The following is a 12,249-nucleotide window of genomic DNA, read 5'->3' as shown; positions in this document are numbered from 1 at the left end:
ATTTCTCATTCCTGCCTACAAGCAACATAAGTAGGCTGCCATAACCAAATGAAGACTTAACATCTCTTCAGAGTTCCACCATTTATTATTTCCTGAACTTAATTTTATATAAATGTAAAATCAGAAAAATTGAAACCTGAACACTTGCTGCAACAATCACATATTTTGAAAAGTAATATTCAAGTGGTCAGAGATACAAGGTTAGCTGGGAACACAAGCTTCACTTCTCCAGGGATGCCTCATGAATTTCAAAGCACTAAAAACCTATCACACATACTCAGCAGAAAATATGAAAACACTGATAATTCATTCACAGTTACAGTTTTCCCTAAACTTTATCAAGATTCCCCCCAAAAAGGAGCATGTGTTTACTAAGAATGGACTTGATGATGTGAGTCAATTCAGCTATTCATAAACAGGAATAAAAAGATAAAGGTAGTAAGAACATTACAGGCATGAGCTGGGCATAGTGGCTCACACCTGTACTCCCAACACTTTCGAAGGCCAAGGTGGGAGAATCACTTGAGGCCAGTAGTTTGAGACTAGCCTGGGCAACACAGTGAGATCCCCATCTCTGAAACTAAAAATTAAAAAAAAAAAAAAAAAATTTACAAGAATTTAAAAAGATTCAACTGTAAGACATATTACTGGGCCAATTTACTGTACAAACCTGTAGCCAATCATATATGTGCTCAATAGAGAGTTCAAAAGGAAGCAGTCAAAAAATGAATTTTAAGGTTTATTTTGTATGAAAATGGCCCCACAATCCTGGTAACATTTGAGTGACATGCATTTCATACAGTTCAAAACATCTGAGTATATTCTTCTCTGGATCAGGCACTGGTGCCAAGATAGGAAACATAAGCAAATTTTACAAAACAAAAACAGTAAAACTTGTGATTCGACAGCTAGTATCTCAGGTTAGAAGTTGTACCACCACAACCGACAAGCTGCAGCCAGTATTTCCTGCTAAAGATAAACTTTTTGACCCAAGAAAAAGAGCTGAATACCACCTTCAGCCTCTGAAATTGCTGCTGTCCTTGCACTGGTGCAACTGGTGGGGCTGGATGAGCGTGACTCTGGACCACCTGGCCTCCATGGGGTTGCACAGCTGTTGGGTGATGATGGCTGCCATGAACTGCTGCTATGGTGGGCCCATGACTGCCGGAGCTCTGTGGCATGGCTGAAACCTGGGGTGAACAGAATACAGACAGGAAACTTCAAGGCTTGTATATTCTTCCCCAAATGTGTCTAAATAACTAACACAAATGAACAAAGATAATTAATTGGAAACCCAAATTTCTGCTGGGCATGATGGCTCATACCTATCTCACCTACATGGGAAGATCCCCTGAACTCAGGAGTTCAAGGCTACAGTGAGCTATGATCACGCCACTGCACTCCAGCTTGGGCCACAGAGTGAGACCATGTCTCTAAAAAGAGAAAAGAAAGCCTGGGCAACATAGTGAGATACCATCTCCACAAAAAATAAAAACTTGGCCAGGTGTGGTGACATGCACCTGTGGTCTCACCTACTCTAGCGGCTAAAGGAGGATTGCTTGAGTCCAGGATTTCAAGGCCGCAGTGAGCTGTGATCACACCACTGCTCTCTAGCCCGGGTGACAGAATAAGACCCTGTCTCTTAAAAAAAAAAAAAAAAAAACAAAACAAAAAACAAACGAAAAAGAAGGAAACTCAAATTTTCCACAAAAGGAACTGGCTAAATACATTACAGCCCACCCAAGTTATAACCGAATTATTTGTAGCTATTAAAAATTATATAGTTTAGCTGGGAACAGTGGCTCACACCTGTAACCAGCACTTTGGGAGGCCCAGACAGAAGGTTCATTTGAGTCCAGGAGCTCAAGACCAGCCTGGCAAACGTGGCAAGACCCCGTCTCTACTAAAAATACCAAAAAAATTAGCTGGATATGGTAACATGCATCTGTAATCCCAGCTACTGGGAGGCTGAGGCATGGGAATCACTTGAACCTGGGAGGTGGAGGCTGCAGTCAGCTGAGATCACGCCACTGCATTCCAGCCTAGAAAACAGAGCAAGACTGTCTCCAAAAAGAAGAAGAAGAAAAAAATTACACAGTTTATCTCAAACTGTCTGTGGTAAAGGATGAATGTTTTTCTTAAAATTCCAATCCATCAGGGACCACAACTTTTATAAAAATCCAGTAAAACTAAATTACTATGAAAGTGAAAATAAAAAAATACGTAAACCCCCCAGGCACAGTGGTTCACGCCTGTAATCCCAGCACTTTGGGAGGCCGAGGTGGGCGGATCACCTGAGGTTGGGAGTTCTTGAGACCACCCTAACCAACATGGAGAAACCCTGTCTCTACTGAAAATACAAAATTAGATGGGCGTGGTGGCGCATGCCTGTAATCCCAGCTACTCAGGAGGCTGAGGCAGAAGAATCGCTTGAACCAGAGAGGTGGAGGTTGCAGTGAGCCGATATCACACCATCGCACTCCAGCCTGGGCAACAAAAGTGAAACTCCATCTCAAAAAACAAAACAACAACAACAACAACAACAAAAAATAAACTCATAATTTTTTTTCTTGCCTTTTTATTGAGACAGGGTCCCGTTCTCTCACCCAGCCTGGAGTGCAGTGGTACAATCATGGCTCACTGTAGCCTTGACCTCCCCAGGCTCAGATGATCCTCCCATCCCAGCTTCCCGAGTAGCTGGGACTACAGGCATGTACCACCATGCCTGGTTAACTGTCATACTTCTTGTAGAAACAGGGTTTCACCATGCTGCCCAGGCTGGTCTCGAACTCTTGGGTATGGAGTCCACCTACCTTGGCCTCCCAAAGTGCTGGGGTTATAGACATAAGCCACTGTGCCCAGACTGTAACTTTCATTACTGGATTTTACAAATAAAAAATGATCATGTCCAATTGCTAGAATAGTTTCTAAACACTCTCAATTTCTATACTTATGCCATTACAAACTAGTAACAAAGGATACAGATTAGCCATTTGTAAGCCACACTTTCAACAGTGATATAGAGATATATTTGAATCTGAAAAAAAAGTTCATAATCCACAAGTTGAATGTATTCATGTACTGTATATAGAATTAAACTTTTAAATAGTTTTTTAACGCACATTACACTGGGTGACAGAGGAAGACCCTGTCTCAAAAAAATAATAAAAGCACATTACAAAGCGGTATGATAAAAAGATTTTAAACCTTAGACAACTAATATATAGCAAAATGTTAGCATTTAATCTTGTGGTTACAGAATTAAAGATGACTCTTACTTTGTTTCTTTTTGTTTTTTTGTTTTTGAGACAGTCTAGCTCTGTGGCCCAGGCTGGAGTGCAGTAGCACAATCTTGGCTCACTGCAACCTCTGTCTCCCAGGTTCAAGCGATTCTCCTGCCTTAGCCTCCTGAGTAGCTGGGATTACAGGTGCCTGCCACCACACTCAGCTAATTTTTGTATTTTTAGTAGAGACAGGGTTTCACCATGTTGGTCAGACTGGTGTCGAACTCCTAACCTCAAATGATTTACCTGTCTTGGGCTCCCAAAGTGCTGGGATTACAGGTGTGAGCTACCGCGTCCAACCTACTTTGCTTATTTTGCTTATCTCGATTTGCTATGAGCATTATATCTAATGTAAAATAAATTTTTTACCCAAATTGTTGATGGTTTGGCCTCAAACAAATGTCTTTTCTATTCTTTTATCTCAATCTTTCTCTTGTCCTCTTATAAGTTTGAGGAAATAAAAGCCAAAACCACTTTCCTTCTATATCTATCGCAAGAAGTGCTATAAAACATTTTCAGAACTTTTTTCCTTTTTCAGAACTGTTGATCACCACAGAAGACAACAATCTGTCCAAATGCCTGAATGCCCCGTCCTCAAAATAAGGAGACTAAATAACATGAAACTTTCTTTCTCTCAACAATGTTAAGTTTTATAACACAATTTAAAGAGAGAATAAAACTTTTTTTCAAATCCTCATGTTTATAAAAATTATCCTGGAGGGGCCGGGCACGTTGGCTCAAGCCTGTAATCCCAGCACTTTGGGAGGCCGAGACAGGCGGATCATGAGGTCAGGAGATCGAGACCATTCTGGCTAACACGGTGAAACCCCGTCTCTACTAAAAAATACAAAAAACGAGTCGGGCAAGGTGGCGGGCGCCTGTAGTCCCAGCTACTCCAGAGGCTGAGGCCAGAGAATGGCGTAAACCCGGGGGGCGGAGCTTGCAGTGAGCTGAGATCCGGCCACCGCACTCCAGCCTGGGCAACAGAGGGAGACTCCGTCTCAAAAAAAAAAAAAAAAATTATCCTGGAGGGAGATGAAGAAATGAGAGAGAGGGAGAAACCAAGTGACTATGCATAAATCCACAGAAACGATACAAGGCATATTAAAAGTAAAAAGAAACTATTTAGACAATTCTAAAAGCTCTAATGTACCTCAAAGATGGGCTATTATTCTGAGCTTCTATATTCCAGTATGCATGTTTTTTACAGGGTTTACAGGCTTTTACTAGACTGACTTATACAAGCACATTATAGTTTCCATTCAGAAGAAATGTAACTATCCCATACGTAGGAAACAGTCATTAACCTGTTTAGATAATGAAAGTAATCACCCAAGGTAAACAAGCAACTTTCTTTTCTTCCAAGTCCTAAAAGATGCCATCTGTTGGCAGTCTTCTGACTGCTGCCCCAGCCCCACAGGAAGGGATCAGACTGCTTCAAGGGGACTCCTGAGGAAGAGTGATGCCTCAGGAATCACCATTTCCTGCTTCAGCTGCATTCCCTCTTCTTTGTATTTTTATACTAAATTCCTAGAAATGGAATTGCCAGGTCAAAAACTAACAAAATAATCTGACACAAACTGCCAAAACGTTTTTTAAAAAGATTACTTCAGTTTATATTCCCAGTACCCATACATTTTTAAGGTCACTAACAAATGAGGTTGAAGGCCTCTCCAGACCAGTTATATGTTGAAGTAAAAAGATACCCACTATATATTAAATGAAAAGAGCAAACAGCAGACCAGTATGTAACGTATGATCCAAATTGTACAAAAAGAAAAGTGGAAAGGCCAGGCAAGGTGGCTCATGCCTGTAATCCCAGCACTTATTGGGAGGCCGAGGTGGGCAGATCACTTGAGTACAGGAGTTCAAGACCAGCCTGGGCAACATGGCAAAATCCCGTCTCTACAGAAAAAATACAAAAATTAGCCAGGTGTGTTGGCATGCATCTGTAGTCCCAACTACTTGGGAGACTGAGGTGCAAGGATTGCTTGAGCCCAGGAGATGAAGGGTGCAGTGAGCTGAGATCATGCCACAGCATTCCAGCCTGGGTGAGAGTGTGACTCTCTAAGAAAAAAAAAAAAAAAAAAGGTAAATTTAGATAGCTAGATAGATTGATATACATATGCTTGTATATGCATACAAAACTGGATACCCAAGAAATTCACCAGTGAGAGAAAATCTGAGGCGTAACAGAAAAAAGTCATTTTATATCCATTTTTTAAAAAAATCAAAGTGTGACAGGGCGCGGATGCTCACACCTATAATCCCACCACTTTGGGAAGCCAAGGCGGGCAGATAACTTGAAACCAGAAGTTTAAGACCAGCCTGGCCAACAAGGCAAAACCCTGTCTCTACTAAAAATACAAAAATTAGCCAGGCATGGTGGTGTGCGCCTGTAATCCCAGCTACTCAAGAGGCTGTGGCACGAGAATCACTTGAACCTGGGAGCCAGAGGTTGCAGTGAGCCAAGATCATGCCACTGCACTCCAGCTGGGGTGACAGAGCGAGACACCATCTCAAAAAAATAAAATAAGGTCGGGTACAGTGGCTCACGCCTATAATCCCAGCACTTTGGAAGGCAGACACAGGCGGATCACCGGAGGTCGAGACCAGCCTGGCCAGCATAGCAAAACCCCATCTCTACTAAAAGTACAAAAATTAGCTGGGCGTGGTGGTGCACGCCTGTAATCCCAGCTGCTCAGGAGGCTGAGGGAAGAGAATTGCTTCAACCTAGGAGGCAGAGGCTGCAGTGAGCCACGACTGCACCATTGCACTCCAGCCTGGGCAACAGACAGAGATTCTGTCTCAAAAAAAATAAAATAAATAAAATAGGCTAGGCGTGGTGGCTCATGCCTGTAATCCCGGTACTTTGGAAGGCCAAGAGGGGCGGATCACCTGACGTCAGGAGTTCGAGACCAGTCTGGCCCACATGGGGAAACCCCATGTCTAGTAAAAATACAAAAAATTAGCCAGGCATGGCAGCAGGTGCATGTAATCCCAGCTACTCAGGAGGCTGAGGCAGGAGAATTGCTTGAGCCCAGGAGGCAGAGGTTGCAGTGGGCCAAGATCACACCACCGCACTCCAGCCTGGGCAGTAAGAGCAAAACTGTCTCAAAAAGAAAAAAAAAGAAAGGCAGGGCGCGGTGGCTCAAGCCTGTAATCCCAGCACTTTGGGAGGCCGAGACAGGCGGATCATGAGGTCAGGAGATTGAGACCATCCTGGCTAACACGGTGAAACCCCGTCTCTACTAAAAAATATAAAAAACTAGCCGGGCGAGGTGGCGGGCGCTTGTAGTCCCAGCTACTCGGGAGGCTGAGGCAGGAGAATGGCGTAAACCCGGGAGGCGGAGCTTGCAGTGAGCTGAGATCCAGCCACTGCACTCCAGCCCGGGAGACAGAGCGAGACTCCGTCTCAAAAAAAAAAAAAAAAAAAAAAGAAAGAAAAAAGAAAAAAAGAAAAGAAAAGAAAAAATAAAAAAACTGAAGTGATATATTACTTTCACAATAAAAAAAGGGCAAAAACCAAATTTCTTCACTTCTACAAAACAGAGTAACAGATGATCAGTGTTGGTCAGGACATAGAACAAGAGGAATATACAATGCTTGGGGGAACTTGCTAAAAGATGCATATACCCTGTGACACAGCAATCCCTTTCATAGGTACTTGACAAACTCCTGTATGTCCTCAAACCTGCTGACTGATTCGCAACAGTGTAAGGAGTTTGCACCACAATGTAAATCAGCTATGGCAGACCCTTGAATAACACAGGTTTTTGTTTTGTTTTTAAGGAGACAGGGTCTTGTACTGTTGTCCAGTCTGAAGTACAGTTGCTTGATCACAGCTCACTGCAGCCTTGACTTCCTGGGCTTGAGCAATCCTCTCACCTCAGTCTCCCAGGTAGCTAGGACTACAGATGCACATCACTATGCCTGGCTAATTTATTTATTTATTTATTTAAATTAATTAATTCTTTCTTTTTGAGACAAGTTCACACTCTTTGTCACTCATGCTGGGTGTGGTAGCATATTCACTGGAGCCTCAACCTCCCAGGCTCAAATGATCCTCCCACCTCAGCATCCCAAGCAGCTAGGAACACAAGTGTGCACCATTACGCCCTGCTAATCTTTGTTTATTTTTAGGAGAGATGCCAGGCTGATCTCTAACTCCTTGGCTCAGGCCATCCTCATGCTTCCAATTTCCCCAAGTGTTGGGATTATGGGTGCAAGCCACTGGACTCAGCAACAACACAAGTCTACTTACACGTGGATTTTCTCCCACCTCTGCCACCCCTGAGATGGCCAGACTAACCCTTCATCTTCTTTCTCCCTCCTCCTCAGCCTACTCAATGTGAAGACAAGGATGAAGACCTTTATGATGGTCCACTTCCACTTAATAAACAGTAGATATATTTTCTCTTCCTTATGATTTTCTTAGTATTTTCTTTCTTCTAGATTATTTTAAGAAGATAGTATATGACAAATATACAAAATACATGCTAATCAACCATTTATGTTATTGGTAAAGCTTCTGAACAACAATAGGCTATTTGTATTTAAGTTTTGGGGGAGTCAAAAATTATACATGGGCCGGACACAGTGGCTCAGACTTGTAATCCCAGCAATTTTGGGAGGCTGAGGGGGGAAGATAGCTTGGGGCCAAGAGTTTAGGACCAGCCTGAGCAATACAGCAACACCTCATCTCTACAAAAATCATAAAAATTAGCCAGGCATGGTGGTGCGCACCTAGTCCTAGCTACCAGGGAGGCTGGGGCACGGGAGGACTGCTTGAGCCCAAGAGTTTGAGGCTGCAGTGAGTCATGGTCACACCACTGCACTTCAGCAGGGGCCACAGAGCAAGACCCTATCTCCAAAAAAAAAAAAAAGAAAAGAAAAAAGTTATACATGTATTTTTGACTGCATGGGGGAGGGGGGCGGTCAGTGCCTCAACCCCCACACTGTCCAAGAGTCAAGTCGTATTTCACTATAATGATGTTTAATTCAGCTGTCTTTTTTTTTTTTTTTTTTTGAGACGGAGTCTTGCTCTGCCACCCAGGCTGGAGTGCAGTGGCCGGATCTCAGCTCACTGCAAGCTCCGCCTCCCGGGTTCACGCCATTCTCCTGTCTCAGCCTCCCGAGTAGTTGGGACTACAGGCGCCCGCCTCATCGCCCGGCTAGTTTTTTGTATTTTTTAGTAGAGACGGGGTTTCACCGTATTAGCCAGGATGGTCTCGATCTCCTGACCTCATGATCCGCCCGTCTCGGCCTCCCAAAGTGCTGGGATTACAGGCTTGAGCCACCGCGCCCGGCCTCAGCTGTCTTTTTAAATAATAAATAGCAAGACTGTCTTAAGTGCGTTGATTTAAATTCTGGCACAAGCTTCTTATTTTGTCATGAATTGCCAATGAGTGCACTAAGAATATCAGAACGTTCAAAGCAGCACCTTTGTAAAAGCAAAAACCTGGAAACAGCCCAATAGTCCAATGGTAGAATTGACAAATAAATTAAGTATATGCATATAATTTACACTACAGTGAAAATGGTGGAATTACAGCGATCTACAAAAATGTGGGTTTTTTTTAAAAAGTGAGCCAAAGAAAAAAATGTTTCCATTTATATAAAAGTTCAGAAATATCAAAACTAAACAATTATGTTAGTTTTTTTTTAAGTAAATAAAGTCAAGGGAATGATAAATACAAAGTTTAGATTAGTGGCTACCTCTGAAGGGAGGGAAAAGAAGGGAGCAGAGTGGGATACGCAGAGAACTTCAAAGGTCATGACAACATTCTTTTTTTATAAATTTGTACGGTGAGTACACAATTTTTTTTTTTTACCTTACACATACTCAACAATTTTTAAATATCTAACACAGTACTAAAAAAATGTTTTATAACTGCCTAAAATCACTATTCCTCCTCCCTCATTCTAGTCCCTTGGTTCGCTCCAGCTTACCTGGTAGCTGGGTGTTACAGAGTACTGAATTCCCGTGGCTGACTGCATGGTCTCAGACACTGCTTCATATACAGGAGGGGCAGGGGCAAGCACCCGGTGTTGGTGAGGAAAAGCCTCTGTGCTGCCAGGGATCCGACGCTGCTGGGCTGCATACACCGGTGACTCCTGGTCATCCAAACGCCGCTTCATTCTGCACTCATGCTCAGGGATGCACTACAAAACCTGCAGAAACCAAAAGCAATAGCATGCAAGTCAATTCTCACTCCAGTATGATGTACCTAACTTAGGACCAGTCACCCAAGTGTAGTAAAAGCTTGACTCCCAGAACTGATCATCTGTTTCATCTTAGTGACGTTTAAGTGTATGTGGGCATACCGCCCAACCACAGTGAACAAGTTATAAATGAAAAACACATTTAAATAACATAGTTTTAATTAATTTGGTACTGTGAAGTTGAAAAATAGGCTCCAATTTAAAAATACAAACACAACCTTTTTTCCCATTATTCTCGTTTTCTCCTCCAGTGGTATCACTCCTAATATTAATTACATATCCACATGCTGCAAAAAAATTCAAGCACTTCTTCTTAAATCCTCTCAAAACCTACTACTATAATTGTGGTCTAATTTAAAATTTGTTTCAACAATTAAAATGGTATCATGGAAAGAACACTGTGCCAGGAATGGGAAGACAAAGATTCTAGACTTGCCAATTTAAAATGCTATGTAATTTCAACAAGTTCCCCGTTCTATGTGAATTTGTTTCTCCAACTATAAAATAAGAAAGTTGGAACAGATCACGCCTAAGTTTTCTTCTGGTTCTAACAGTTATAAGAAGAGATTCTCTTAGCTTAATAATACCTCTGTGGGAGACAATTTCCTTCCTGCAGGACACAAAAAGTCTACGAACATTTGGCCCTGGAATCTATTTGGGTCTTCGGAGTGTTTCCACATCAGTATCACTAACACAAGCGTAACACACCCTCAGTGAGAAAGAATGCATCAGCCATCCAAAGACAAAAGGCCCCACCACTTTTCCAGTCCCCAAAAAATATCTTAAATAAGACACTACTGCTATGGAAAGAAGATAAAAATTACAGTAATAGTGGGAGATCTGGCAAACCACTCCCCTCATCTAAAGTAAGGTATGTTAAAAAAAGAATAATAATCTTTACCTAATTCTTAAGTCTACCCAAGATCTTTTCTTTAGCCTCTGGGAGCACACAAACCCTGAAGGGAAAGTAGTCTTTACAAGGACTCTCCAAGGCTGTTTCACCTTTTCTTTGTCCTCAAGATAGTCCTCAATCTGGCTGCCACTCTAATCCTTAGATCTGAAATCCTGTCTCAGGTTTTTCTCACATTTCACACACCTAAGTGGGACCCTGACACAGCAGCACAACTGATTAATTTGCAAGCTGGCCACTTTTATCTTTCTGTAAACTCGAGCCACAAATACACTCTCTGTGGCCTATATAACTCCAGACTAAGTCTCTCAGCTTTGTGTGTGATAATATGTGGAACTCAGTTAAATGGAGTTGAGAACGTTTCTGACAGCTGCTGAGGAGAAGTAATTTAAAATGTCTTAGCTAGTTATGCTTTCCTAGGTTTTTCTAGTACGAAGTAGCATGTTTAGCTTAGTATTCCAAAAGCTTTTAGACATATTAAGAGGTTGAGAATATAGATTTATGCATGCTATTTGATATTTGCAGAGCCACTAATCAACTACAAACACTAAACCTCAACGTGCTTTGGGATGAGGAACTGGGTTTAATCATAGGTAGAGTAAAACGTCTTTTTGGCTATTTCTTATATATGTTCATGACTTTCAGTGGTTTGGTCTTGGGTTCTGTTGGTTGAAAACTGATGCTTAATTCATCTGAGACTAACCTCTGTAACCAAAAATGAAGTCAATACTTTATAGGCTGGATGCAGTGGCTCACACCTGTAATCCTAGAACTTTCTGTAATCCCTGCTACTTGGGAGGCTAAGGCACGAGAATTGCTTGAATCCAGGAGGCAGAGGTTGCAGTGAGTGGAGGTCCTGCCACTGCACTCCAGCCTGGGCAACAGACTGGGAATCTGTCTCAAAACAAAAAACAAAAAACAATTATAGAAATGTTATGATAGGACAGCACTGGGTTTTAAAAAAAAAACTTTATAGGCTGGTCACAGTGGCTCACACCTGTAATCCCAGCACTTTGGGAGGCCGTGGTAGATAGATCATCTGAGGTCAGGAGTTTGAGACCAGCCAGGCCAACATGGTGAAACCCTGTTTCTACTAAAAATACAAAATTAGCCAGGCATGATGGCATGTGCCTGTAATTCCGGCTACTCAGGAGGCTGAGGAAGGAGAATCACTTGAACCTGCGAGGAGGAGGTTGCAGTGAGCGAGATTGCACCACTACACTCCAGGCTGGGTGACAGAGCGACTCTGTCTCAAAAAACAACAACAAAACACTTAATAAATAATAAGCCAAAATCAGATGTGAAGAGCACAGCACGACTACAGAAAAAACACTAGAGTACCTTTTAAGAACTGGATTCTATTGGATGGGAGAGTGTTTGAGGGCAAAAAATAAAAACAAACAAAAAAGAACTGGATTCTACTCCAAACTCTATCTACCACGAAGCTTTCTAATTTTGGCCCTGTTTTCAAACAGGGGCAAAAGGAGGGGATCAGCCTACATTAGTGATTTCCAAATGCTGGTTTATGAACCAGTCTATAAGGAAAAAGAAGAAGTGAACTTTTCATAGTATCACAGTATTATGGTTTATTCTGATATCATATCCTATCTTTTGGCTGTTAAAATATCGTTTTATAAAGCAATTGGGATTTCATATGGTACTTAACTTCATCCACCTCCAGAGTTTGCTTTCCATACCACCTCTACAACACTGCAGAGGCTGAACTTTCTCTGAACCATACTTTATTTCTTTAACAATTATCATTCACAGTTCTATTCCTAACTCTCTCTCTCAAATACATTGCTTCCACTCTAATCATACCCCTTGTTT

At 42.0% G+C, this 12,249-nt stretch overlaps 1 protein-coding gene across 2 annotated transcripts in view; it reads right to left on the bottom strand.

Moving 5' to 3' along the window:
• SIN3A (SIN3 transcription regulator family member A) overlaps positions 1–12,249 on the bottom strand; it is a 90,985-nt gene that overhangs the window by 54,367 nt on the left and 24,369 nt on the right. For both annotated transcript variants that reach the window (XM_030931704.1, XM_030931703.1), the window contains exons 2-3: positions 9,237–9,458; positions 1,014–1,190 (exon numbers count right to left, since the gene is read on the bottom strand). In XM_030931704.1, the coding sequence (XP_030787564.1) occupies positions 1,014–1,190; positions 9,237–9,425 (366 nt within the window). In that variant the 5' untranslated portion in view covers positions 9,426–9,458. The remainder of the gene's footprint in view (positions 1–1,013; positions 1,191–9,236; positions 9,459–12,249) is intronic.

This window comes from Rhinopithecus roxellana, chromosome 5, assembly GCF_007565055.1.
Source record: "Rhinopithecus roxellana isolate Shanxi Qingling chromosome 5, ASM756505v1, whole genome shotgun sequence".
Classification (NCBI taxonomy): Eukaryota; Metazoa; Chordata; class Mammalia; order Primates; family Cercopithecidae; genus Rhinopithecus; species Rhinopithecus roxellana.
The sequence above is the reverse complement of the archived record's forward strand: the minus strand, read 5'-3'. Positions and strand labels throughout refer to the sequence as shown.